The 26,885-nt window shown below is 37.4% G+C and overlaps 3 protein-coding genes across 4 annotated transcripts; 1 reads left to right on the forward strand and 2 right to left on the reverse strand.

Moving 5' to 3' along the window:
- Positions 1–483: 483 nt before the first annotated feature.
- Positions 484–26,434, forward strand: LOC145217811 (centrosomal protein of 112 kDa-like). Of its 2 annotated transcripts, none has more exons than XM_080085150.1 (23): positions 484–700; positions 1,223–1,286; positions 1,750–1,867; positions 2,167–2,284; positions 2,448–2,533; positions 3,157–3,201; positions 3,381–3,414; positions 14,582–14,631; positions 15,231–15,317; positions 15,529–15,628; positions 16,088–16,209; positions 16,605–16,748; positions 17,416–17,570; positions 18,524–18,746; positions 19,244–19,383; positions 19,784–19,874; positions 21,310–21,462; positions 22,087–22,269; positions 22,420–22,650; positions 23,064–23,276; positions 23,800–23,889; positions 24,383–24,484; positions 26,164–26,434. In XM_080085150.1, exons 1-23 carry the CDS (start codon positions 583–585, stop codon positions 26,260–26,262), a joined length of 2,766 nt encoding a protein of 921 aa, XP_079941276.1. In that variant the 5' UTR covers positions 484–582; the 3' UTR covers positions 26,263–26,434. The 2 variants fall into 2 exon arrangements, with proteins under 2 accessions (XP_079941276.1, XP_079941284.1); XM_080085158.1 differs by having other exon boundaries at positions 490–700; positions 16,091–16,209.
- LOC145217854 (uncharacterized) lies at positions 2,718–4,837 on the reverse strand. The gene has a single exon (XM_080085200.1). The coding sequence runs from the start codon at positions 4,783–4,785 to the stop codon at positions 4,084–4,086; it is 702 nt and encodes a 233-aa protein (XP_079941326.1). The 5' UTR covers positions 4,786–4,837; the 3' UTR covers positions 2,718–4,083.
- LOC145217845 (uncharacterized) lies at positions 8,031–9,251 on the reverse strand. Its single transcript, XM_080085190.1, has 2 exons — positions 9,121–9,251; positions 8,031–8,822 (listed from the first exon to the last, which is right to left on the reverse strand). The coding sequence occupies exons 1-2, from the start codon at positions 9,174–9,176 to the stop codon at positions 8,108–8,110; spliced, it is 771 nt and encodes a 256-aa protein (XP_079941316.1). The 5' UTR covers positions 9,177–9,251; the 3' UTR covers positions 8,031–8,107.
- Positions 26,435–26,885: the final 451 nt, after the last annotated feature.

Below are 26,885 nucleotides of genomic sequence, written 5' to 3' on the forward strand. Positions count from 1 at the left end.
AACATTATGCGTAAAACATTCGGTTACGACCGAAACACCAAATCGGATGAATAAACTCGGGGATTGTATCCACCACAATTGTTGAATGTCTGCTCAAAAGCTAGAATGATTACTTGAAAACGAATTTATGTTCGATTTTTGTGTGTGTGCCCATATGTTTTTTGGTCTGTTTCTGTCGACAAAGACGCGACACATTCATTGACTTGATTATTATGTACTTCCGGCAATTATGTTAATAAAGTACCATATGAAAAAAACAAAAACAATTCCAAATGAACAGCATTCATCTCAATCATTCGCATGATCGGATACATCACTTTCACATATCCGATACTGGCACGGCCAACCGCTACAATTATTGAAACGCGGTAAAGTTTAAGAGATAATCTTCTTGTAATGCGGGTTGAAATGCTTGTTTTTATTGAGATTATTATTTTAATAACCTAACTTTTTTATGATCAGAACAAATACTCTTTTACTTACAGAATTATACGTTGGCATGGTAGAAATTGAAATTCGTAGCGATGCGACTTATATAGATTTTCAATTTGAGCTTAGTGATCGTGAGTGTTTTCTCATTTAATGAGTAACTCCCTTAATGAGTATTTTGTGGAGCCAAGAGTGATGAGAATGGATGCTGAATTTGATCAATATCTGGTGGATATGAAGCCCCACGTTTTAAGATTACCCCATAAAACCGGTATGTTGATTATCTTATTCCGTGCTTCTCAAACTTGGTTTTCGGGGCCGCATGCAGCTCCCAACTACTTATTTTGCGGCTCAAACCAGACCTCAGAAAACCACCAAACATTGCTATTTTAGCATTCAAAGTCATATTCTTTAGTGATTTTCCCAAGGTTTTGTTTTTTGCGGCTCCCTACACACTTAAAGACCATTTGGCCCCGACCATAAAAAAGTTTGAGAACCACTGATCTAATTGCTTTGATTGTTTGTTGACAACTAATGTTGCGACACCATAAAAACACCTAATTCTCACAATTTTAGCTAGTGTAAGGTAAGGTTTTGATTTCAATAACAAGAACACATTATATAATCTAAACTTATCTCAAAATCCAAATGTATTTCTTCCTGACAACTGGGCAATGGTCCAAAGCAAATCTCTATTAAGTGTTATGTATGGTAAGACAATTATCAAAACCAAACAAACCAATTGTACTAGTTCTTTTTACTATCCTAAACACACATATTTTGCTGATAACAGAAAGGCAACGCTGTGCTTTGTGGATCAAGAAACTTTGTGAACCAGTTGGATCTTCTACTGCAAGGTAGATTATTTTGCAATATACCCAGTTCAACATGGTCAGTAGAGTTCATGGTTAACTTCCTGTAGCACTTTAAAACTAACAAACTTGTGTTGACTGGGGTTTGCCTACCATCAGTTTCTGTTAACACTTGTGTGCAGTTTCCAACACAGAACAAAATACCTTTATGCATTCCAAGCAGTTTTATCTTCTGGAAACCATTTTTAGCATTTTGGATGTGAAAACACTCTTTTTTTTGTTTTTCCAAATAAACACATCTGCTCAATTCTTAATTCCTCAAGTCACCAGACTATGATTAACTCACACCAACTTATTACAGGTGTTCATAATGTTTATGGCATATTGATATGCCAAACTCTAATGATAAATCCACATATATTTAATTGTATATATACTAATCCATTACACAACAAGCATTAATGTAAAAGTGTGACTTTTGTTCTCATGTATGTGTATCATGTTTTAGAAAAAATAGGAACATGCATGCCAAGATGTTGCTTCGCATGCTTCAAAGAGGGACATTGGATGGCCCATTTGCATCAAGCCCTGAAGCTGGTCCATTGAGTACATTGCCTTCCTACATGGTAAACTTAAAATAACACTTCAATAAATATTTTGAAAGTGTAGTTTGTTAAAATCTTGGCAACTAATTTCTGCATTACTAACCGATGTTATGACCATTACTGACTTGTACAAGTACACAAAATAAGGTTATGTGCACCACCTGTTACAATAAAAAAACTATCATCCAATTGTTTTGTCTGTGCAGTGTAATGTTTTCAAAATAATTTTTTAGTGATTAAACAGCTAAATGCATTTAAATCATTAAACAAGCAATATGTTATTGAGCAAATACACTTAGCCATATTAATGTATGATGCAGTCAATATTCTTTGATGAGCCACAAGAAGCAACAAGGCATCATGAAATGAATCGAAACCAAGTTTCCACCCCAGACTGGGCTAAAAATGAATTACAAGAATCTTCCACTTTTTTGTTGGGTAAGTTTTAATTTAAAATATTGTTTTGCCAGTTACTAGTAATATAAGCTAATGTTAACAACCAATAAATATGTTAGTTTTTTTATTTTAGGTGTGTGAAATTTTGTGTAGTTCAAATTAAACGTATGTTGGTAAGATTTTATAAATGTAGATTCATTTTTAGGGGACAAAGAAAATGAAGACTTTGTTAGCAACACAAAACCTTATGTTACATCATCACCACTGCAGGCAAGAAATGTACATTACAAGGTACTAAATGACACTTTATTTATGCAAAGTCCATGTGGAAATTAGTTTTGGTAACTTAGTCTATTGGCAAAAAGCAATTATTTCTTTATCTGTAACTATGTAGACCTGTATATTTTGTTTTGTTTGTAAAATTTATGAGCAGATGTATGTTTAATGTCTCAAAAAATTAAATCTGTGCTTTTAAAACTAAGTCTGGTTGGAAAAAATTACTAAAACATTTTCTGAACAGTAAAAGTCCCATGTGGTTGGTGAAACAAAATACTATGTTGTGTGAATAGCCCAAACAGCTTCAATTGTTGTTAGTTGTTTACTACAACTATTTGGTAACAACAGTTGTTTGGTTTCCTTGCTGTGAATTCTTTTGTTCAAACCTCTTGTATGTCGCAGTCTTTCCAAAATGCCTTTACCACCATGATCAACTTTGCAACACACTGAATAAAACCATATCAAATATTTTGCTGCCTTCAATTTCTTTAACCCCAAAAAATCATAAACCCTCATGCAAGAGGAATTTGACTTTCTTGTGTGTATGAATATATACTTTGGTAACACACATTTCTTGTTCATACATGTCTATATGTCGTTACATTTGGTCAGATGACTTTGTCTTTGTGTTTTAAAAGGCATCAGAAGTTCCTGAACACGGATATACTGGAAGATATTCACCTGTGAGTATCAGTATGTTTTTTTTCGAATTTCAGTACAACAATAGTTGGGTTAACTGTAGAACAATATGAAAATTGTTATACATAGTTTTTGCTCAAAATTTTAATTTTATGTGGCACATAAATACCCATTAAAAGTTTTTATTATAACTTTATAATTACAGAATGTTTGTTTTTTTCAGATACAGAAACTAGACTTCAAGGACACATTGAAAGGTAGGCACTGCATGCTTGTATAGTCCTTAATAATGTACAAATACAGAATGCCAGATGCATTGTAAGCTTTTGCAAACTGGTATACAAAATGCTGGCATTTCTAGCACACAAGATAGTACCACTTTAGGTGATTTTATTTTTTATTGCTGTGCAGCAATCAACCAGGTTATGTAGGTAGAGTGTGGCAAATTTTTGACCCTGAAACATAAAACATTGTGTTAATTACCATCTAACGAACTTAAACAGTCAGGATTCTTTTTTGCCTACATAATTTGTATGATGTAAAACGCTGTTGTGTGCAGAAAATGCAATACAAGATTTTAAAACCAGGGATGTCTGTATTCCTACTTAAGGAAATTCAAGAATTAAGGTGGCGCAAGCATATTGAATCATTATGGTTTGTTTTAGGGTTTCAGCAGTTACTTTCTGCAACACAAAAATGTGTGCATGAACTGGTTTGTTGCTTCAAAGTGTGTCAACAAAAACACTATGTTAAACTAACATAAACTTAAATGACAGAACAAGCAAAAATACTTATGCATGGCAATATATATGTATACACGTATAAAACATACACAGTACATAGAAATACTCAGTTTACACAGCAAGCCAAAGTCACTATCCCAGTGTCCAACGTTTCACTAAATTCAGGCTATGTTCAAATAGAAATCACAAACTCATAACACGATCTCTATGTTCACATGGGCAAGGTGGGGGTTCGTGTCCCGGGCAAGACTTGCTTCTGTTTGGTTTAACATCAGTGCTTAGGTCGGCTTGAAAATACTCATGATTAGCCTCGTACAGGAAATGAGATAGCAGGTTGTGCATGAAAAAGCCATAGAACTTGCCTCTGATGATGGCCAGGTAGATCTGCAGTACAACAACGATGGCTCCATACAATGTGAGTTGTCGCCTTATTTCATTTTCGGCCTTCATTTGTTCATCATATGACAGAGCGTTCATCTCGGGCGGTAGCGTGATCACTGTGACAAGCTTGGTGTTCCCGGCGCTGTTCACAACGGACAGAATACCAAAGTATAGCGACATCGAAAAACTGCGAAATGCGTAGGCCAAAAGACACATATAGTAGCCGAACATGCACATTTTTTTCCAAAATCCACGGATACTGCTGTCGTGCTTCCTGAGCCGATTTTCGATTGTCTCCACTTTGATAAGCTTCACAATGCTTTCCACCATACCCAGACAGCCGTATTCGAGAACTGTCATTGCCAAAGCCAACTTGACCATGTTGCTGTCCAAGAATTTTGCCTTCTGCGTTTGCTCGTAAAGCAGTTTGCGGTTCATAATGTAGATACCAGCGTACATGGTTCCTGTGAGCGTCCAGACCAAGCGCATCCAAAACACTCGCATCCTGCCAAAAGTTTGAACGTTTGCGTTCGCTGTAAAATCTGTCTTTTTTAAATATTACACAGGCATTACAAATTTGTAAAGTTAGCTAAGTTTCTGTTTCACATAGTTCGACATATATTTGGTAAAGTAATGCGTATGACTACTTTTCGTCTAAATGTTTCCTTTTTTGAAATCAGTAAATAGTTTTCGATCACTTGGTCCTATTCTAATGAGACTATCCGAATTATCTTAAGTCTTGCTTTCGTTTGAAACCAAAACAAAGTGGCAAAGGCCTTAAAATACATCAGACCCCTGCTTACTTAAAGAGCCACAGGATCCATCGTTTAACAGTTACTTTCGGCGAAAGTGGGCCCATCACAAGATACGTGATCACCAGTGACACCAACACCTCCAAGGTTGGGACCCATAGCAGAAGCCATTCTTTAAACGAAACTGAACCTAGGAACAGACCTGTTATGCAGCAAGGTCGACAAAAACAATTGTCATCATCAGTGAAAAATATGCAATGCATTTTCATCATTTGTAAGCATGCGAAATTAGTTTGATAAATAAACTTCGGGTATAAACTTATTCTTTTATGAATGGTGAAACTACAGTAAAAAGGTTGACAACTTTCGGTGTAAAAAGCGCGTTCAGTTATACCAAATACTCTAAATCACAATGCACATGTACATTTTTGGCCTTGAACGTTTTTCTCGTTTTAGGTTGCTGTTTGACTTATTAAACGACACCTCGTGTTGTTGTCAGAAAACTACCTTTGTTTGCGTCTGCGTTTGTGCTTTGTACTGTTTTGGATGTTGAGCTGGTAGTTTCGTTGCTGCCATAATCAGGCCACAGGGTCTCTTGGTCCGTATAGTTGAGTGAATAATCGCTTGCCTCGATTCCTCCTGGGCCCATTGGCTGAGTTTCATCAAATGCACCCACTTGGCTTCCCTGCGTAAAACACCGGATTTAATCATTGAAGTAGCGGTCCTATAGTTAATTGCGGTAGTTTTTGTTGTAATGGTCGAACGTTCATGTTTTTGTTACTACATAGTTGGCGTTTTGTTTTTACCAAACTTATTTTTTAGTAGTAGTGTAAATACTGAAAAAGCACCGAGTTTTTTACCAGTTGGCACAATATTCAATCAATGAATTTGTAAGAAGTGCATCCTACAAAAATGAAGTACCACCAGGCAAGTGTGGTTAATTGCATGCTGGGCAATCGCTTATTTCACTTAATTGCGTCGGGATGGTGAATCCTGAGCCAATAATTATGAGAGAGAAAAATAACACACAAAAGTCGCCTTTTTAAAGCTTCGATTAACCGGATTCGTATGTTGTCTCTTACCCCAGTCCCAACCGCATGATAGATAAAATACATTGTGGTCACAACTCCGAACAAACGCGCAAACTGAACCAAAATAAGAACGACAACTCCGATCTTCTTGGCTGGTCGCAATATCAGCTCGTGGGGGCTTATACTCTTCATTTGCTGAAAAAAGACAGGTTACTACCAGAGTTATAAGCGGGCCCGAAATTCGAACCCGAATCGTTTTTGAGAATCTCGTTTGGGCCCAAAAGTTTGCCTGTTAGTAAAGTAGACATACACCATGAAAAAAATAGACTACAGCCTTAACAACACGTTTTGGTGCTGTTGGGCAGCAACTAGCTACTTAACTAGACAGTTTATATTAAAAAAACTACTTGCACAATGTAAAGTCAGACCCGAATTAAACTCATTTGTTTAAACCAAAGCTCGAACCCGGCCCGAACTGCCCGACAAATCTGATTACTACACTCTTTATTTATTGCTAAACAATTGTAGAGACAAATTCTGTGTCGACATGTCAATTTAAAAAAAAAACTAACTTACTAAATACCAATTGAGGCTAATTAGAAACCTGTAAGGTGATGTTAATGTTTGCAGAACTTTTCAGGGCGGAGTGCAGATACGAATCAGCCATGTTGCTTTAGTTTAATCTGCTGCCAAATGTATTTCCAGAGAAAACTAGTGCTATAGCTGCAAACACACAACAAATAATTGACCCCTGGTTGTTCATTTCAAGTTTAATACACAACGACACTTGTTTTTGAGGCAATTTCGGTTACATTTGCAGCCAACAAACATTTAGTGGTGCTCTGCATGAAATTATCTAAACTAAACGAACGCATTACAATTAGGACTCTAACAGCCACTTTGCTGACGTTTTTCCCTCTTGTATTAATGTGTTTGACGCTTATCTTCCCACATCTCGTATGTAATCGATGTAGAGCATTGCTTTTCGATCTTCGGAGGCAAGGTTTCGCATTAATAATGGATTTTTTTGTGTAAGTTACATTTCTGTGTGGTCATACATTTAAACTCTCGTTCCTTCAGTTGAACCGCTTTGCAGGTACTGACTAATGGTGGGTGACAAGGGGGTGCAAATACCCCTAAGAGTGAGAGTTGACCCAGATGGTAATTTTTGTGCACGCATTTCTGGTTTTATGCATTGAAATATATCTCTGTATACTTGTTTTATTGCTTGCTGATGATTTAAGTATCTTAAACCGTTTACACACATAATATGGGCATAACTTGAATTTAACCCCTTTCTTCGGAATTTTTAGACCCGTCCTGCTTTTAATTACAGGTGATGCAATGGGATTTTGCGAGATAACGTTTTTGTCGGTGTTCGATTGTAAATTTTGTAGAGGTTGTTTCCGTTTGCGGTTAAAAGTCTCTGTCAAGTACCACCATTACGAGTTTTACGTCGTAATATCGATGAAATGTCACTTTTGGTTGGTCCGAAAGTCCGGACATTTAAAGACATTTTGAAAACATGAGTAACATCTTATCCCCTTGTGCAAAAACCAAAATGTGTGTAAGCAAAAATTAAGTTGGATTTTGAAATGGATGAATAAATAACGAATTGTTTGCTAAATCTCAAATGCACTCTTTGCGGTGCTATTGGAAAATTGCTAAAACACTTGAACAAAATTTACAAAACAAAGATCTTGTTACTGTTCAACATCATACAATCAAAATACAATTGCTTTGCGATAGAGTATATGGGTTTGCTTGCTGTGTGACGTATATATGTGACAGATTTCTTACCTAAGCCACTTTAACAGCTTAAAGGCAAAAGGCACACACAGCTCTTCAAAAACGTCATAGGCTGATGGAAAGTTTTTGTATAAAACTGCAAGAAATGGCAAACGTCGGAATTTAATTCCATAACTTTTCAAATACGAGATGGTTGCATGACCATCTGTTTAAAAGTTTCATATACAAGGTTAAAAGCGATTGCGACAACAGAAACTTGTTTATCGCGCTCTTCCGAAATGGGACGTATTGACATCATACGCATTCGCCGTTGCCGCTGCGCTCATCGGATGTAACTTCGCCGACCAGTAAAACCGAATCTCGACATCGCTGATTTTTTTCCGAACCCATTTCAGCGTTCAAGTCCGCTTGAAAATATTCGTGATCAGCTTCGTACAGGAAATGGGACAAAAAGTTGTGCATGAAAAAGCCGTAGAACTTGCCCCTTATGATGGCCAAGTAGATCTGTAGCACCACCACTATGGATCCATATAGCTTCAGTTTTTGTTGAATGTCATTTTCCGCTTTAATTGCCTCGCCTGGAGATAGATTGTCCATTCCAGGCGGTAGCACTATAGGCTGAATCGAGCTTATCACATCGTTGTCGTTGGAAATCACGGATAATATACCAAAGTATAAAGACATCGAGAAACTGCGCAAGGCGAAGGCCAACAGACACACATAGTAGCCAAACATGCACATTTTCTTCCAAAATCCACGGATGCTTTTGTCGTGCTTGTGAAGCCGATTTTCAATGGTTTCTACTTTAACAAGTTTAACTATGCTTTCCACCATACCCAGGCAGCCGTATTCCAAAGCTGTCAAGGCCAGTGACACTTTAACGAGGTTGCTGTCGAGGTATTGCGGATTGCCGGTTTGTTGGTATAGCAACCTGCGGTTTTGAACGTACAAGATGGCGTATGTAGCTCCTGTTAATGTCCAAACGAATCGCATCCAAAACATTCGCATCCTGCGTTGAAAGAAACACGTCAGCTACATATAGTTTGGGTATTGTATTGATGTCCTCCAAGTATCTATTGTAGGGTGGCCGAGACAAACCAATGCTTTGTTGTAAATTTAGGTAAAACAGTGGGTTATAACAATTTGCAAGCCTCAATTTTGGTCCAGTGTTTTATGTATTGCAATAGATAATAAATCGTTCAAAAAAACAAAAAAGATTGAAAACACATTGTTGACTTCAACACCGTTTTGCTTGCGTTTTCAAAACGACTTACTAACTGCATTCCTTGACGTGCAACTTTACTTACTTGAACAACCACATAATCCATCGCCGAATGGTCACTAGGGGCGATAAAGGGCCCATCACCAAAGTGGTGATGACGAGCGATACAAAAACTTCGAGAATGGGAACAAAAAACAGCAGCCACTCTTGAAACGAATTATCTAAAAAACATGTTTTGCAGCTTTTTATTTGGTATGGTGTTAAGTGTGAAGAAAGAGCTTGCCACAATAAGCACTACCTTGTCGTATCAAATACCTGGGTTTACCTCTTTCATAAGAATAGTTTGCAAACAAAAAATAGTTTGCAGTTTCTTCTGAAATTTTGAGGTTATGTCAGTTTTTTTGTTGTTGTGCGAGTTGCGATTTGACAAATAGTTTTGCATGCTGTCTACACAGACAAATGTTGTCAAATTATGGACAAATTAGCAAATTGTGATTTAAATGTGAATATTACCTAGTTGTGCTTTACAGAAATAAGCCATTAAGACGTCAACAAAAAGCAAACTAGTGCTTAGGGTCCTACCCTTTTCGGCTTTGTCTGAATTTCCACTATCATCTCTTGCAACTACGCCAAGGGCTGGGGTAGCCAAATTTTCCGTTTTCGTCATGGAGCTATCATTGCAGTCGTCCACGGGTTGAACTTGGTCAAATGATCCGATTTGACCTTCCTGCAAAATACATCACATTGCGTTGTGATCATACTTGCATGGTACTGAAGATTCGAGTGTAGCCTACGCTTTCTGGGTGGTTTGCGATATGGTTTCTTGGTAACATTACAATGGATGTTTAATGTTTCTGTTGTATGATATAAGTCCCCCCCACACGCACAAAAAATGGATGACCAAAAACGGGACATTTGTTATTTTGTCAATTATAGTAAAGTATATCACAGCTATTTCTACCGCGTCTAGGGTGCTTTGGGCATTCCTGCGACAGAAACGATCCAAGACTATGGGAGATTTTACTAATACAATTAAACGACGACGTCTCGACAAGAAGGTTTAGCGGCAATAAGTTCTCCAAATTATCCATTTCGATATCGGATCGAACCATAGGCGCATCACTTCGGGGCCTAACATGTAATTATGTATGTACAAGGCAGTATATATATAACACGGTTTCCGACGTTTGGCCTGAACTTTCTTGTCGTATTTTGATCAATTTCTGCGAACATCTCCATTCTCCTTTACTGACAGTTGTGTGGTTTATGACCATTTTTCTTTATTTGGCCTTGGTCGTGACATTTACGACGAGCCACTCCACAAGAAATCGTTGAATACGTTGTTGATTATTCCAGGGCCTCACTACTTCGAGGGTAATTTGTTGTCCGTTGGAAAACTGCAGTTTTACTATTTTAATGTTCCACTAAACAGCTACGGGACTTGGTCCCCTTGTTTGATCGGCCCAAGTATCAGGAACTGACGGCCAAAGTCATTTAACTTTACCGAAACCCCATGCTTTAAAAGATACACGCCATTGTTTGAGTAAAGTTCGACAGAACATTACGCATATCTAAATAAGGTGTCAGAGATCTTTGAAAAAGTAAAAAAAGCTAACCAACAACTTTCTAAAACCCTGCTAAAATATCTTGGCTATACGGTACTTGTGTTATTTTGCAGCGCCGAAGGGCATTTCGGGCTTGACTTAGCTTCCTTTGGGATAATTGTTAAAAAATACGCATTATAACCCATTAAAAAAGAAAAACGAAGTAACACGTAAGGTTTAAGCTTCATTGGTAAACATTTGGCCTATTGTTTGTGTTAATAATTCGTATGTTCCTTTACACCGGAAAACTATCAGGTTGCTTACAAGCAAAAAGCAATTATTTTACTGATTTACAGAGGACCAATGTTCTCCTCGTCAGATAGGGTAGTTTTGTGTTTTATGAAACAACAATATTGAACTGATCTTGAACCAATTAATTTGTTTCTTACATCTGAGCCAATCGCTTTGTAGATGAAATACATGGTTGTTCCAATTCCAAAGAGCCGCACGAATTGAATCAGAATGAGAACGACAACTCCAATCTTCTTGGCTGGTCGCAAAATATGCTTGTGTGCCCTTAATGCTTTGGGTTTTATCTGAAAATCGGTAGCAAAATTATTAGATTTGTCGCATTTATAAGTTGTTATCTAAGGGTAGTTTGCAATATTGCAATCTATTTCTAGTCCAGATTCATTAAGTTTAGACATACACATATGGATTTAATTTCTAGGATGTTATCCAGGAGAATATTTTACATGTTGCTTGTCTTTGTTGCGATAAACTAAGCTTAAAAAAATTCTTACCGCCGACAAAGGCATCTTGTTTCTTAGTTCCTATTAAACAGAACGGAAACGTTGATTTTGAAAGCTGCGAAACTTTATACAACGCTACAAATAGAAATATAGGAGAAAATTGAAGTGTTTTAATAACCCAGTACACCTTACAGCATTCTTAATAACTCACTAAGGTACGGTTTGTATATGACACGCCATTTAACTCTTGCAGTGGCCAGGCGCCCGGTGAGAAACCCGACCACATAACATACGACGTGTTTCAGTGACAAACCACTAATAGTGTTGGTTTCGACCGCACGAAGACCTAAATTGGCACCACCTTGCCACAACATTCATTTTACTCCAAATTTAACCCCGGTGATCGTTGTTGTATCGCATTTCACCAACCATAAATCTTTAACGTATAGATATATGGCTTAAATTCTGGGACTAATACTTGTAAGAAAAGAGCTTTTTCTAAAAACATATGGTGTACTATTCAAAACGAACACTTTTAGAGTAACAAAACTTCCAAAAGGTACATTTTCTTATGCTAATGAGGTACGTACATTTTCGGGTAAAATGGATGGCATAGTGTTACTGTCAAGCGATTTTTTCTAGTCTAGTCGGTGCGTTAAATAGAATACCAAGCGCCCAAAAAGCGCCCAAAATACATAAATCAATACTTTAATCCGACGTTTTGGTTCTTTTCCAACTTCGCCTGTAGCCGCGATCCTTTGTTGTTTACGCGATTCCATAAGTGAGGTAAATTGTTGTAGAAAAACTCCAAAAATTAACTGTATTCTGTGTTTATTTTTGAAACTCGAAACTAAAAATATTTGACTAGAGGGCGGTTGCGTTTCAACGGTCACCAAAATTGGCTTTCGGAAAGGGCGGTTTTTGTCAGCTGTGATCAGGCAAAGAAATCCGTCATAATCTGTATTCTGCCAGTGGTAAATAAGGTTTCCTGCCTGCAGGATGGTGAAACATCACGTTTGTTAGTTATAATTGGCGTCGCCCATTTTCCCCATAAAAATGATTGAAAGAAAGTAACAAATCGTATCGTGTTTTGTAAGTCGTGCGTTGGTACCTTCACTTTTGCGAGCTGGCAACCTTGACATTTTTAACACGCTTTGCTGGTCAAGCCGAAAGATGAACCATAGATACGGTGACTATAACTTGTAACTTGCCTTTCAACCGTATGCAGCAATGGTTCTACTTTGTTATGATAAAATGCAACTGACGAAGCCAGATTCTAATTTTTTAAGCTTAAAGCAAGGTTCAATGGTGTTTTTTTTTACCTAAGCAGCCATGCCTACTATTTCAAAAATGCTATGCTCAAACTAAGCTCGGCTGACAATCTTTTTCCTCAATCGCACCTTGAACTTTTCCAAATGTCTATAACCAGCTGTTGGCTAGCCTCCAAACAGAAATTTTTTAGCAAAAGTGTAGCTTCGGGCTAAGGTTACTGTTTACAACTTGCGTTAAAGACTGGCGGATTATTTTGCATGCGTTCTTCCGACTTTTCTACCCGAAAAAAGCTTTCGCTTTACCCTCACTTTGGCATCTGACACGGAAAGACATGCAAGGTTACGTGGTCCTACTCATGAACCGTATGCGGAAAGATGTTATACCGAATTCACGGATCGCTGCCGATCGCTGCCAAGTTCCGTATATACTTCTATAACACAGTGGTTAAAAATTGTAGCGTGACAACTGTTTTGAACTGATTTTTTTTTGGCTTTTGAATGTTATAAGACAGCGTTTCTCAGCCGGTGGGTCACATAGGCCAAAATGTTAGACACAGATCTATTAGACCTCCCTTACACGAAACTTGTAATCTTATTCACCCTGCTTTAATTTTTGCTTCGAACTACATAGGTTCTTATTATACGTAACATGTCTGAATGTGACGCAATAATCGCCTTTAAGAAAAAAAAATCCAAACAATTATCTGCCTTTTTTCGTCGTAAATATTTTAAAATTGCACACACCATCATCGTTTTTGTTTGTTTGCAAAAACAGCAACTAAAACAATTGTACTGCGACTTCTATTTAACCTAAACAGGCACACGTATAGGAGCCAAAACTTGAAAACAAAACCTGCCGTTAGAGACAAAGTCAAATGATCTGGAGCCGATAAGACCCTTTTTTTCCAAACGCAAACCGCATAAAGTGATGTTCTCCTGTTTTTTTTTCTGTTCTTCTACAAAAGAGCCACCTAAATTTGTACGTGTGCCGTATGTGATCCATAGCAAACGCAGATTTTATTGACTCATCAAGTAGTAGTAAGTACTTGTGTTTGAACTAGGGTTGTTTGTATTTTATTGCTTCTGAGAATTCGACAAAAGTCAATTTAAACGGATTGCCGGTCTGTAGATTTTTTCGCTTTCACAGAAAATGTGTGATCGGTTTATGCTGTACTTTCTCCTTGCTGACTTTCTTTGGCTCGAACGGTTCAAGCAGGCATTTTTGGCGAACATTCGGGGTTTGCACTTTCAAGTCTCCTTTATGCTGATTTATGGAGATACATGACGACGTTGTTTTCGTTATCTCCCACTAAGGAGTGATCGCTGAATATTGACACCTACATTCCTTGTGTCAAGTGCACATAATCTATCTTTTTTTTACTCATCCGTCACGAACTGGTACTGAGCGGTGGCTTGTGGCTACGGACCCTTGGCTAACGTGGTTTCCACAAAATAAAACACTTGTCGTGTGGAATGGGAAAACACGACATGACCTTTATTCAGTTTCCTTTTTTGTTGTTGTACAAAAACAAGTTAAAATCTTCTCCTTCAACTCGCCTGCTATTTGTCTTTCAGTTTTTGCTAATACTTGGGTTAAACCTCACTTTTTACCAGATTGTTCTAGCAGCCACTAACGACAGGCAGAAATTTAATATGCCCCATAAGCTAAATATATCAATAATTTAAACGTAGCTTAAATGACTTCGCAAAACTGGTGTTAAATGCGAATCTTTTTTCTTGATACATAAATATATGTATCCATACATAAAAATATATCCATACACCGATTTTTTTAAGTCTTATTTTGTCTATAGTCACCAATAATTTACGCTACAAACACACCTGGAACGACGTTGATTTGGTCTGTAACCCTCACATATATGCACGTAACAAAAGAAATGCATACAAATCTTTTCTACAAGACACTTAATTTTCGCATTTGCTGTACTTCTCAGTTAATCTTCCTGTTTTCGTTTCAGGTTCAACTTTTCGAGACGAGCAGAGCCTGGTTCGAATGCACGAGAAAGAGGTAAGCGACCGATTTAGCTAAGTCGCCTCGTATAATCTTCTACCTGCGGTTTTTCCAACGTGCCGCACCCCGTAACAAGTTTATGACTAAGATCTAAGTTGCCAATTTTCATCAATTATCGTAGACTATTTTGGTGCCGAGCTATCATAAGACTGTTTTAAAAGAAAGTTTGTGTCAAGGTTTTGGAAATTTCAAATCAGACTTGAAATAGTTGTTTAATTACTAGCTTCTACCAAGCAAGCGTTTTTCAATCGACTGTAGCACATTTTTTAGGGTTTATCAGAATAAAGAAGCGACTTGTTTTATGATTTGTTTAGTCGCAACTACAATCGTATAGTGTAAACAAAACAAACGAAAAAGTTGGAACAGGGTGTATTGCTTAGTTGTTGAACGTTTTTGCTGTTTCATTGCTGCTCGTTAGCGCAATTTTCTGCAAAAGCACAGTTGTTTGTCTAACTGCCTTTTCTTTTTTAAGATTCTTAGCTAGGGTCACCCATGTTTAAATCTAATGCTGCTGCACCCTAAATTTTTGTGGTCACTTTTTATCATTCTTTTATCTGTTTACTTGTTTCACAACGTTTGGTGAACTGTTTGAACAGCTTGAGATGAAGACGAAAGTTCTGGAAGCGAGATTTCACGAGGAAAAGCTAAAACTTCAACACAAACATGATCTTGCCGTGCAAAAGGTAACGTCTTATCCTGGAGAAAATAAGTTTAATTTATTTCCTTTGCACTTCAAATAAAGAATACCACATTCTCTGAAGTTGAAAGTAATGAGTTTCGTAATAAAACAGAATGCTATGTAGTGATTTACTATCATCAACATACTTTAGTGGGTTCAGCCCTTCAGCCCATGCAGATCAACTATCACGCATGTATAAATACATAAAATTTTAGATACTTGATCGTAAAAACAATGAAATCGAAGAGTTGAAAAGTCACTACAAAACCAAGGAGAAAGATTACGAGGAAAGCAAGAGAAAGATGGAAAAGAAAGGTTAGTTTGTTTGTATAAATGGCGTTAATGTACTTATTACCTAAAGTGCAAAAAATGTTTGGAAAGAATGAAAAATTATATAATGACTGTACTTTTTACTACATGTAAAATAAGCGTAACGATGAATTTCTTAACATAACCTCATTCAAAATAAAAACAACAAATCAAACAATTGTTAGCATTCACTAAGTTATGATTTTTTTTTCGAAAATAATAATGAAATATTCGATGGTTATTTTACTGATAGTGACTATTGTTTTGTCGAAAAAAGATTAAAAGCGATGTATGCTACTTCAATGGCAACTTTGTTTTTAACTGAATAACTGCCCTTTTCGGAACAGTTGCTACTCACATCTATACAAAAAAAAAAAACTTAGTGACAAATCGTTGCGCCGTTCGTATTCCAGTTTTCGTTTTCCCTTTAATTTACGTTAAAATGAACGCAATGTTTTGAAATAACAGTCCAATCGGCTGCAAAAGAGCGTCAAGCAATGAAGGATGCGAACGATAAGGAAGTAGACGATCTGAAAAGTTTGATCGACGAAACTGCGGAAAATCTAAGATCGGAATATGAGGCGAAGGTGGAGAAATTAATTCTTTACTCATGTTGTGATTCCTTTTTGTGGCTTTTATGCTTACAAACTACTGTATAATGTCATTTATGTGGTATTTATTTTTTAAGCATAGATCCTCTAAAAATATATATTGGACATGCAAGTTTATTTATAGTATTTTTGAAGCAAAAAAAGTTGATTTGGTATATCTTGTAAAACAACATTCCCATTCCTTATATGTTCGGTTTGTAAAGAGATTTACGCGTACCGAGCGATGTACGTTGTGGGAATGATGTAAAATCCCCCCAAAAAGGCAACCAAGGACCAACTGCACAAAAATTACTGTAAAATTGTAATAAATAAACGCCATTCTTTACATTGAAAGAAGAAAAAAACAAGATACCAGTAGTTCTTTTTCGCAGATTCACGACATGGCTGGAAACATGGAACGTGACAAATACGAATTACAGAAAACACACACGAAAAACATTCAGGAGTTATTGGACGATACCAACCACCGCTTAGGAACCATGGAAGAAGAATATAACACACAGACCCAAGCAACTGTAAGTTGGCCATGTTTTAAAAAAGGGTAAGAATTGCAGAACCACGTACGAGGCAGTAATTTAAACTCGTAAATGCGTAATATTATGCACAGCCTACTCCGACAATGCAAACCAGTTGATTCAACAAGTTGCAGTTGTACCCCTTCGAAATGAGAAATGAAAAAGTGTTATTTAAAGTCATGGGGTAATTTATCCCTTTTTGTTCCATCGTTGTTGTTTTGTTTTTTTCTTAAAGGAAGTTTTTTTTGACTCGGTTCAACATTAGGTCACACAAAACATGAATTTTTGCATTAAAACGACAAAATTGTGTCTAATTAAGGAATATTAATGAGATGTTTTTTAAAAAAAAACTAAAATTACTGAATGAAACTTTTTGCTTCACTGTGCGACTTGCCAAAGCTTTACTTGGGTTGTTCGTGCCACACATAGCTTACAATAATAGGTCTTTTTATGTTTCAAACATAGACCAAAAGGTTGTTGCTAACATTGTTTTCTGGCAACATCCAGCATACATAATGTATATTGTTAACTATGTGGCCATTTCGAAGTTTCTGTTAAAACGCCACAGATATTGCTGTTAATGTGCTCTTCTCATTTTGAGGGAACTGCCTATAAAGTAAAATCCATCCGTTAAAGCATCGCGACCATGCTGTTTTATGTTGTTTAGAAACTGGTTGTAAGTGAGCTTGAGGGTCGGGTAGCTCAACTCACGCAGGAGACAGAAAGTCTTGGAAGCGTGAAACAATCCCTGCTCGCTGAAAAACAACAAGTTTGTAATGAGCGTGACAGAATGCAAGCGGAACTACGCGTGTCCTTGGAAAGGTAACAAATCAAATATCCGTGTCATTGTAGTCAACCAGGCCTATTAAAGGCGTTATACCGAATCAGCCGGCCAGCAAGCATTCACTACCATATGACAAGGCGTAGGGTGGGATTCGAACCGAAAAAAGGAGTCTTTCTGGGACTCGCGCTCTACCAACTGTGGAGAACCCACCGAAAGTTAAATCACAAGGACCGTTGCCTGGCTCGCATGCTGCATTAGCTGGTTCGGTATAACGCCTTTAATAGTGCTGGTGTAATATAATTTTTATAGAAGTGTGTCGTGATCGCTGATATGCGTCGAAGCTTCTGGGCTGATCCCAGCTGTTCATCTATGTCTTAACTGATCCGTGTCATTAATTTGGTTTATTTCTTTTCTAGTACACTTTGCAGTAACAGTTATTGTAGTTTTAGTCCCAACGGTTTAGTGTGACCTGGACTCTTACTTAACGCCCCAAGGGCAATAAATTGTGAGCTTGCCTGTTTAATACGCTTTGCTTGAGGTCGGTGGTTTGTATGTGAACAAAATCCGACTTAGAAACCAAGCATGTAACAAAGGTCCTTTTAATTGAAAGTTTCGCCTGCACGACCTTGTGACAAACTCTGGCAACCGCAACATCCATACTTCATTAGTCAAAATTTACTATCCAATTCTGCTATTTAAAAAAGTGCTTGGCAAAAAAATCTGGTTATCAGTCAAATCCTAGTTTGCATTGCTTAACGAAATAAAGAATAAATTATTCTATTGATATTAAATTATATGTTGAACTAATCTTTTCTTGAAGTTTGGTCCATGCATTTTTGTGTCATAAATATAAAAAATAAGTGACTCTATTGGCTCTTCTATAGCTTGTAAAGTTTCCGACTCAATATTTACAGGGTTACATATGAATAAGTTCTTAACGTCGCATTGCAACATTACAAAACTACATACCCCGCTGTTGGACTTTTCTTAGGTGCGAGGACTTGAGGAAGGAACTACAAACTCAGAAGCGGGATGCAGCTACCGCTAGTAAATCCACGATCAGTCGTCTGGAAGCAAGCATCGAATATTTGAAGCAGGAAAGTTCTCTGACTGCGTCCAAAGCCCAGGAAACCATCAGGGATCTCGAAGACCAAATCCAGGGCCTAAAACATGCTGTACAAGATAGCGAGCAGCAACGACAACGAGAATTAAGGGTCAGTTCATTTTGTGATGCGAGAGTGTTGTTTGTTGCCTTTTGGTGAATTTTGTATGCGCGTTGATTTACCACTAGTGGTCGCTGAAGCTCACTATTAGTGGGATGGTGTGGAAAAGTTAATTGCGAATTGCAATGAGAAAAAAATGATCAGGATTCTCGGCTGTGGTGTGAATCCTGTGAAAAAAAACGTTGCTGATTGGTTTTAAACGCTCCTCCTTTATAATTGCATCAATAAAAGTGATCAAAAAGCCACCCGTGTTTCAACCCCATAAAAATAGTTTCCGCCAATAAAAACAAATAATGCTCAGTTACATTGTTCATTGTAATACAGTTTACTAACGCTATACATTTATAGCAGAGGTTATGAAGCATTCACCCGTTAACTACTTCGCATTTGACCGCCTTAGCAAAAACAAATATATGCTTCTTTTGCACCCCTCTCTTCAAAAATGTCGTTTGTAAATACTTTACCATCAGCTGCATTTATGATTATAGGAACGAGAATCACTACACCAACAGGATGTGATGAACATGCAACATCTCCATGACAAACAGGTTCATGGGCTGAAGAGCGAATGGGATCAAGATAAGTCACAAGCCAACAGAACCATTAAGTCTTTGGAAGTCGTGATAAAGTAAGAACAAAATGTTCAAAATTTGCCTCAGGCATAATATGCCAGGCCTATCAATCCGTTGTTTCAAGCATTTCCTTATGGCAAGGCATAGGCTAGAAAAACTAACTTGCAGTTGGATTTAAACCCGAGACAGCATCAGCTTACCCGGGACTCCCGCTCTTTACCAAATTACACCGAGACTTACACAGGCTCGGTGGTGAGCCCGCCGAAAGTCGAATCACAAGCCTCACAAAAATACCCCGAAATCGAAAATAAAGAACACGATTTTTCTCAAGTTCCCCACTTTTAAAAGATCAGATTGCTGTAGCTATGTCCTAGTGGGATTTTTGCATGTTGAATAAGTCAATTAAATAGAACCGGTAAAAACCTATTCGAAAAGTATATTGTGATATTTGTGCAGGGAGAAAGACGAACAGATTGTTCGAATGACGGTCGCTCAAAAGCAATCCGGTCTTCAGGCTGAACAAGCTATAGAGTCGTACAAGAAACAGGTAAATCGCAGTAAAGGCTTATGAAATATCCACTGTAGCTGGGCCTTATCCCAAGTACTGGGTCCAAGATCTTTACGACTTTAGTTAGCAAAATATGGCATGTCAAGTTTGCTTCGGAAACGGGAGTTACAATGGATTTACCAGATGAAGTACCAACTTTGTAGAGTTCTTCTGGCAATTGTGTTTTTGCACCGACGTTTCGACATCACTTTCAATGTTATTCACCCTGATGAAGGCGACCCATATAGGACGTTGAAACGTCGGTGCAAAAATAGAATTGCCAGAAGAGCTTTATAAAGTTGATATTATGCCTGGCAGCAACAGCTTATATACCACTGAAGTACCTGCCGGAATAAAAGCCCAACTATACACTATTCTCAACAACAATGAAATTATCACACAGAACCAATATGTCGCGAACGTTCTGAATGGTTGCCTGTATACATTTTTGGATGAGGTCATAGTGCCCTTTCTAATTCATTTGAAACATTGGTTTTTGGCTTTAATACTTTCTGGCACATTATGTTGTAAAACAGGGGTGTCAAACGCGGCCCTTCAAGAGTTTTTCTGTGACCCGCGAAAAAACTTTTAGAAGTTTTGTGTTTTATTTAGGCAAAATACCCTGTCAGACCAGTGAGTTCACGTGATACAATGATTGTCTATTAGTGGTATATGCAACGTTTTAATTATTACGATGATCGAAATAATCCATCTTTAGAGTCAGCAATTGCTATTGTTACGTCTTGTATGCCATTGTTTCACACAAAGCAATAAAGCACAGTTGGTTCTTTCACTCTGCTACACTGTATAACTGTTTGTAATTTATTACAATTTTTTTTAAATGTGATAAACATTTTACTTTTTAATCATGCTATGTTTTTTATTGCCATGTTACACTGTAACAAATGTTTGATAGTGCGGCCCACGACGAACTGAAAAGTTTATTTTTGGCCCTCCAAGGTGTTTGAGTTTGACACCCCTGTTGTGAAACATGCAAACCACTGAATGTACTATTAAGCTTAAGTCGCCGAAAATGCTTTTTTTCTGGCATAACATGAGTTGCAGGAACTCCTTGGTGATTATGACGTATTAATCGTGACAGAGAGACCGTCGTTAGCGTAATGAATCATTTAAACCACTGCATTGCCGATTAGGTCTTGGAAATGGTGTTCACTTATTTTAAACTCTACTTTATCGTTAAAACAACATCTATGTGCATGGTACAGTAAAGTGAACACAAAACCATTAAAAAATGGAAGAAACCACAATTAATAAGGTCAAAAAATATTTTCACGCATATTTATCCCATACAAATGTAATTTCATCGTTATAAGTCGGGTGGTAAACTGTTGTTGCTATTTGGTGACGTTAGTTGCTTTAGACCTCTGGTTACGGTTATCAGTTACCGCAATTGAAAGTATCATTCAACCTTCAGGTTAACGAGGCGCAAGAAAAAGTCTACAACGATATGAGAGGGCAGCTGGAAAAGATGGGAGCCGACCTGGAACAAAGCAAACTGACTCGGGACAAACTTCAAGACGAGTTCCGCAAACAGATTGAAGAGCTCAAAGAAAGACATAATGAAGAGGTTTTGCTAAACTTTTTTTCCGACAGAGAACAACTAAAATAGAAAATACTTCTATTTAGCTTTTCTTTTTCAATTTATGACGTTGAATATTTTTTTTAATGAAACACGGTTTTGCCAGAAATTTTAACACACAGATACTGACCTAAAACAGCATTTTAGGGAAATGTAACACTGATAATGGAAAGATTTGTTTTGAAACGCTTTAATGCTAAAGCTGAACGGTTTTAACCGTTATTTTTTGTTGTATTTTTCGACAATCAGGCGGCAGTCCGAGAACTGAAAATTGCCCTTTGTCGTTCACGGGATTCGAACCCAGGACACTCCCGGGGACGAATCCCGATCAGTCTGTATATGGGTCAGGTGCGCTAGGTTAACCGCTATTTATGTCAGTACAAATATAAATTGGATGACATACAAAACTATTTTTCAACTCCTTTTTGTTACGTTACTGTATGGTTGTACTGAATTCAAAAATGGATATTCTAAGGGAAAATGCTTCAAAACTAACAGACGCCAAAAAAGCATTCGTACAAAAGAACTTTAAGTGCGTCTCATTTTGTTGTCGTGTTTCAATCGTTAAAACAAACCAAAAACTTTATTTTGTTAATGCATTTTTATGAACAGCTTACCGAAACACGAGTGATGTATGAACACGAGAAAGGAATTCTTTCACAAAGATCCAACTCCGAGAGGGATCACATCGTGAGAGAGTATGAGAAGCAGTTATCCTCGTCGGAAGTTCGGCTCCGGGAGGCGCTGGAGGAGCAGGAGAAAATTGCAGAAGAAAGAAGAGTACAACATCAAGAGGTAGAACCGTTTTTTATATGTCTTATGCAAGAGTGTAATTCCGTTTTTTATAGGTGAAGATCTAAAGCGAAATAATTTGGTTTGGGGAAAAATGGCATTTCAATTGTTATGACGTCATAATAAAGTGAACATAATAAAAAAATTCTGCAGGTTGTGAGCGGCCTCGAACAGCAGATCCGCGATTTGCGCGAGGAATTAGTGTCAGCAAATGCTCTCCGTCGTCAACAACTCGTTGAACTTGGACTTCTGCGCGAGGAAGAGCGTCAGAAAGCGGCACGTGACAATGATATGGCTGTTGCGAGACTAGAGGCCGAGATCGACCGCCAGCGCATGGAAATGCATCAACAGCATGCGGCGGAACTGGAAAGGCAAACCCAAAAGGTATAGGCTGTTGCTGCCAGGCATAATATCAACCTTATAAAGCTCTTCTGGCAACTGTATTTCAATAAAAAAAAAAGAATTTAATAGTTGTGTTGTACTGTGTGTTAGTCTGTTGCAGAGATGAACGACTTGTTAATGGAACAAGAAAGTTACAGTATAGGATTATTAGAAAAACCCCAAATTGTCAGTATATTAAACGACACAACAGTTTATTGATGTTATTTTTTTTTGTTGCGACATCATCATTCCGTTTTTTTTTTTCACTGTGTTTGTTTCTATAGCAACAAAAGATAAACCAGTGCTTTGTAGGTCGTGACCAAGAGGACTTTATGTTACTTTACACGCTTTTGATACACCATGACACAATTGACAGTTATTTAATCGCCAAAAAATATGACCATTGTGGATCACAGGCAAAAAGTCGCTTGGATCAAATGGAAGAGGATTATCGGCAGCAGTTAGATCGTGCCCAGGATCGAATATCGGATGCACAGAGGAAGGAGAATGATGCGAGAGATCGTCTGGTCGGAATGCAAAAGGAAGTAGAGGACCTGATTGTACAGAATTCAGCTAAATTAGAAGATGAACAGAATAAGATTCGAGCACAAATGGGCGCTGCTATTATGGTATGTCTGTGCCACTTTATGTGAAAAATATATGAATTCTAGTGTTTATGTTTAGTACATATGATGGCTTGGTTGACTTTTCTTATTTGTCGCTTTTAATTGGTTTTGCTAAATAAGGTTTAGAGCGTTCACATTTTGTGGTCAAGATATGTGGGTAGTATGTCAAATTGGCGGATGTACTATGAATTAAAAAATAGTGTTGTTGAAAAATTTTACTTTAGTAACAAGTTACCCTCCATTGCTTGTTTTCAATGTTTATCATGCCATTATCCTAAAATTCAGCCTTATGCTCAAAACACTCTGCTCTCTCTTTATTATTGATATCTGCTGGCACAAACCACTATTACTTTGAAAAACGTTGGCACGCGAAGTCATTCACACATGAAGACAACAAGGAAATTGGCACGCGTCGAATAGGTTGCCGACTCCTGACGCAAGATATAGAACAGTATTGAATTAGTTTGGTTATTATTTTTTGGACAAGAGACTCAGTTAAAATTATAGTCTCGTTGTTTCTTTGTAGAATTCGCAAACGGAGCTGGAAAACGAACGAGAGAAATGTCATCAGATACAACGCGAAATGCAAACACTCGAATACGAGCTCAAAGATCAGGTGTGTTTTTGCAAACCGCACAAATACCCTAAACCACTTTTCGGAAACGAAACAGAATGGAACGTACTTTGTTTCGTTGTTGTAAACAAATCACCACTTAATTTAATTGTTTAACTGGAGGTTCAATGCAACAAATAAATTATTAAAGTCAAATTCGCGCTTTCGAGTTGGTGATATTTACATAAATAAGCAAAATGAACTTTTAACCCATACTTATGCATACTGTTTGCATCAACCGAAAGAGCAATGGAAGTTGATCGTGTTATTTTGAATTACATATTTTTATTTGGTCATGACCAGATTTTATTTATTTATTTTTCGCTTTGAACAAATTCTCAAACAGCAATTCGACTAAATTTGATATTCTTTGTGTAAACTGAATATTGTAATGCATCCTTAAATTTTTTCTGTTGCTAGAAAAATACTTCTTAACAACTATGTTCAGTTTGGTTTTTTTTGACTGTTGATTAATATTCATTTGTGTATGTTGTAGATCACAAGAGTAAAGATGCAATACGAGGAAAGGATGAAGGGACTGCTTCCCAAATCGCTAAAAGACGATTTGGAAGAAACGATTTCCTGTCTGAAGTCTCAGGTTAAAACTCAGTTTTACTCATGTGTGTCAAGCCATTGGTCATTTTGTTTAAATTGTTTACAATTCTAAAAAATGTAAAAATGTAAAAATGCAGCTTATTGTTTACAATTGGTTTTCAACCCCCTTGGCTTCGGGGATGTTAACCAGAGGTGCTAGACCAGGGGTGGGCAAACTACGGCCCGCGGGCCGCATGCGGCCCGGCAAAGGAGTTCATGCGGCCCGCCAAATGTTTCCGAGTAACGCTGAATAGTAGTATGAGCACAGGCGCAGAGTTTTAAAAATACGGGGGGTGTGACTTGCCGATACCAATACCATGTACAGTATCTGTACCCACACGATCAGTTTTTTTTTAAGGTTTGGTTTGGGTGACCGCTAAGTAGTTTTAAGAGACCGCAAGTGTTTCATTTAAATACCAAAAAATAGCCATTTCCAAATTTTGGGAAACCGCTGGAGAAATTTGGGGAAACACCTTTAAAAAACACTGCCACGATACTTTGGAACTAAACACAGATACTTTTCACGTGCTTTAGCCTGCCACGTTATTATGCAAATCATCACTTGACACAATTTCTTCGTTCGATAAAAGTAAAAGCGATTCACGTTTTCAAATACAGCCCACTTTGCACTGTTGACGCCCAAACTTTGGCACAAGGACTTCATTAACAAAAACGTGGTTCAGCCTTTGTTGCAACAAACACTTGTTTTTTTTGAAACAATTACAATTGTAGGGTTTCAACCAATGTTTGTACAATAATGAACAAGCGTATTTGCATAAAGCTGAAAATATACTACGTAATAATTTTGCGCAGGGGTGCACAACCTGCGGCCGCAATCTATTTTGCTAAATATTTTGATTTTCAAACTGCTAAAACAGATTTTGTGGGACTGGAAAAAAGATTACCAGTCTAGTAACCATATGCGCCAGGCTTTTTATCCGCTTATTATGTGCAAACAATGCGAAAAAACGGGGACTGCAATCGTCACAATACAATTTATGACGTCATACACAGTTAGCTCTGTTCAGCTAAACTTGTGCACAAGTTAGAAATTGTTAATCAGAGCATCTTAGGCGACTTTAAATGGTATATATATGATACAAACCTTATTCTTTACATCAATGTTTTAAAACGAAACAACAAGCAAGCAATTGGCGACCGTTGGTGAAATACCATGCGGCCCGATAAGATTATAAAGTTTTGAATGCGGCCCTTGCACTGAAAAGTTTGCCCACCCCTGTGCTAGACCCTTGGGTTTTCGTAATAATACATATTTTTTAATATAGCGAGGGGCGAGCACTGCTTATTAAAGGGGGGTGCCGAAAAAAATGGGGGAAAATCACTTGAAATCTGTTGTTATCATTAGTGAAAAAACGTATAGAAGCGATTGGGTAAAACGTCTACACGAGTGGTACCCAGCTGGGGAGCAATTTTCAAACTTTAGGGGAGGAATTTACTAAATTTATAAATGTGATTTGTAAATGGACACTTCAGATTTGGGAATATAACCTGTAAAGTTGATAAAAAATCTTTTTTCTATGGGGGGAATGAACATATTTTGATTTGTTAAGGGGGGAATTCGTCAAAGTGGTTGGGAACCACTGGTCTATACAATGAAATGCGTTTCATAGTTCTACACATTTAACCCTGTTTTATATCGGCTTGTTAATTAATTTTTCGCAGGTAAAATCTTTGCAACAAAGAACGGAAATCCTACAGGACGAGGTGGAGGCCGAGCGTGTCCGTTCAACCATGCAATCGGTGGATTCCCTGAAATTATGACGTCACAATCTACACAGTGTGACGTCATTCAAATTTGTGATGGCTGCTTTAAATGTACATCGTGTTATTTTGTGATTCCTGTGTTTCTATTTACTTGTGTATGCATTCCGTTACGTGGTTCACACAGATACTGTTTTTCTTGTATAAGCAAAATATAAATTTAGAAAAGTTATTTGATCGAGTTTATTTTGAATCCAGTTGTCCAAAAGTGAAGTTTAGGTCGCAATTGTTGAATGATTGAGTTTTTTTTTTTCTTATACGATGTTTTCAATAGTGGCATTAACGTAAAAGATGCAATGTGAGTTTTTTAGCATTTTACTTTTATCAATTATTAATAGGACTAACCTGCGTCAACAAAGGGTTGAAAGGGTCGCAAATAGCCGTTCGAACAGAGTGTATTATTATCATTAATCAATACGCTCGACAAGCAACAACGGTTTAGACACAAAAACAAAAAGGTGATGTTCCAGTTGTCTATTGATGTCTATAATTTGCACAAAAGCGAAAGTCAGGACTGTAGACCTATGTATAAATTATTTTTGTGAACCAGCATGAAATATTTCTATGATCTCGTTTCGTATTGAAAAAGAGAACAGAGCTAGTTTAAATGCTCAACGTATCAG

Source organism: Phallusia mammillata, chromosome 1 (genome assembly GCF_965637545.1).
Source record: "Phallusia mammillata chromosome 1, kaPhaMamm4.hap1.1, whole genome shotgun sequence".
In the NCBI taxonomy this organism is placed as follows: Eukaryota; Metazoa; Chordata; class Ascidiacea; order Phlebobranchia; family Ascidiidae; genus Phallusia; species Phallusia mammillata.

Coding starts and splice junctions, on each gene's coding strand:
- LOC145217811 (XM_080085150.1), top strand. CDS start 583: ATGAGTAACTCCCTTAATGAGTATTTTGTGGAGCCAAGAGTGATGAGA. Junction 701..1,222: donor AAGATTACCCCATAAAACCG/GTATGTTGATTA, acceptor TGCTGATAACAG/AAAGGCAACGCTGTGCTTTG. Junction 2,285..2,447: donor ATCTTCCACTTTTTTGTTGG/GTAAGTTTTAAT, acceptor ATTCATTTTTAG/GGGACAAAGAAAATGAAGAC.
- LOC145217854 (XM_080085200.1), bottom strand. CDS start 4,785: ATGCGAGTGTTTTGGATGCGCTTGGTCTGGACGCTCACAGGAACCATG.
- LOC145217845 (XM_080085190.1), bottom strand. CDS start 9,176: ATGGGCCCTTTATCGCCCCTAGTGACCATTCGGCGATGGATTATGTGG. Junction 8,823..9,120: donor TGGATTATGTGGTTGTTCAA/GTAAGTAAAGTT, acceptor CTTTCAACGCAG/GATGCGAATGTTTTGGATGC.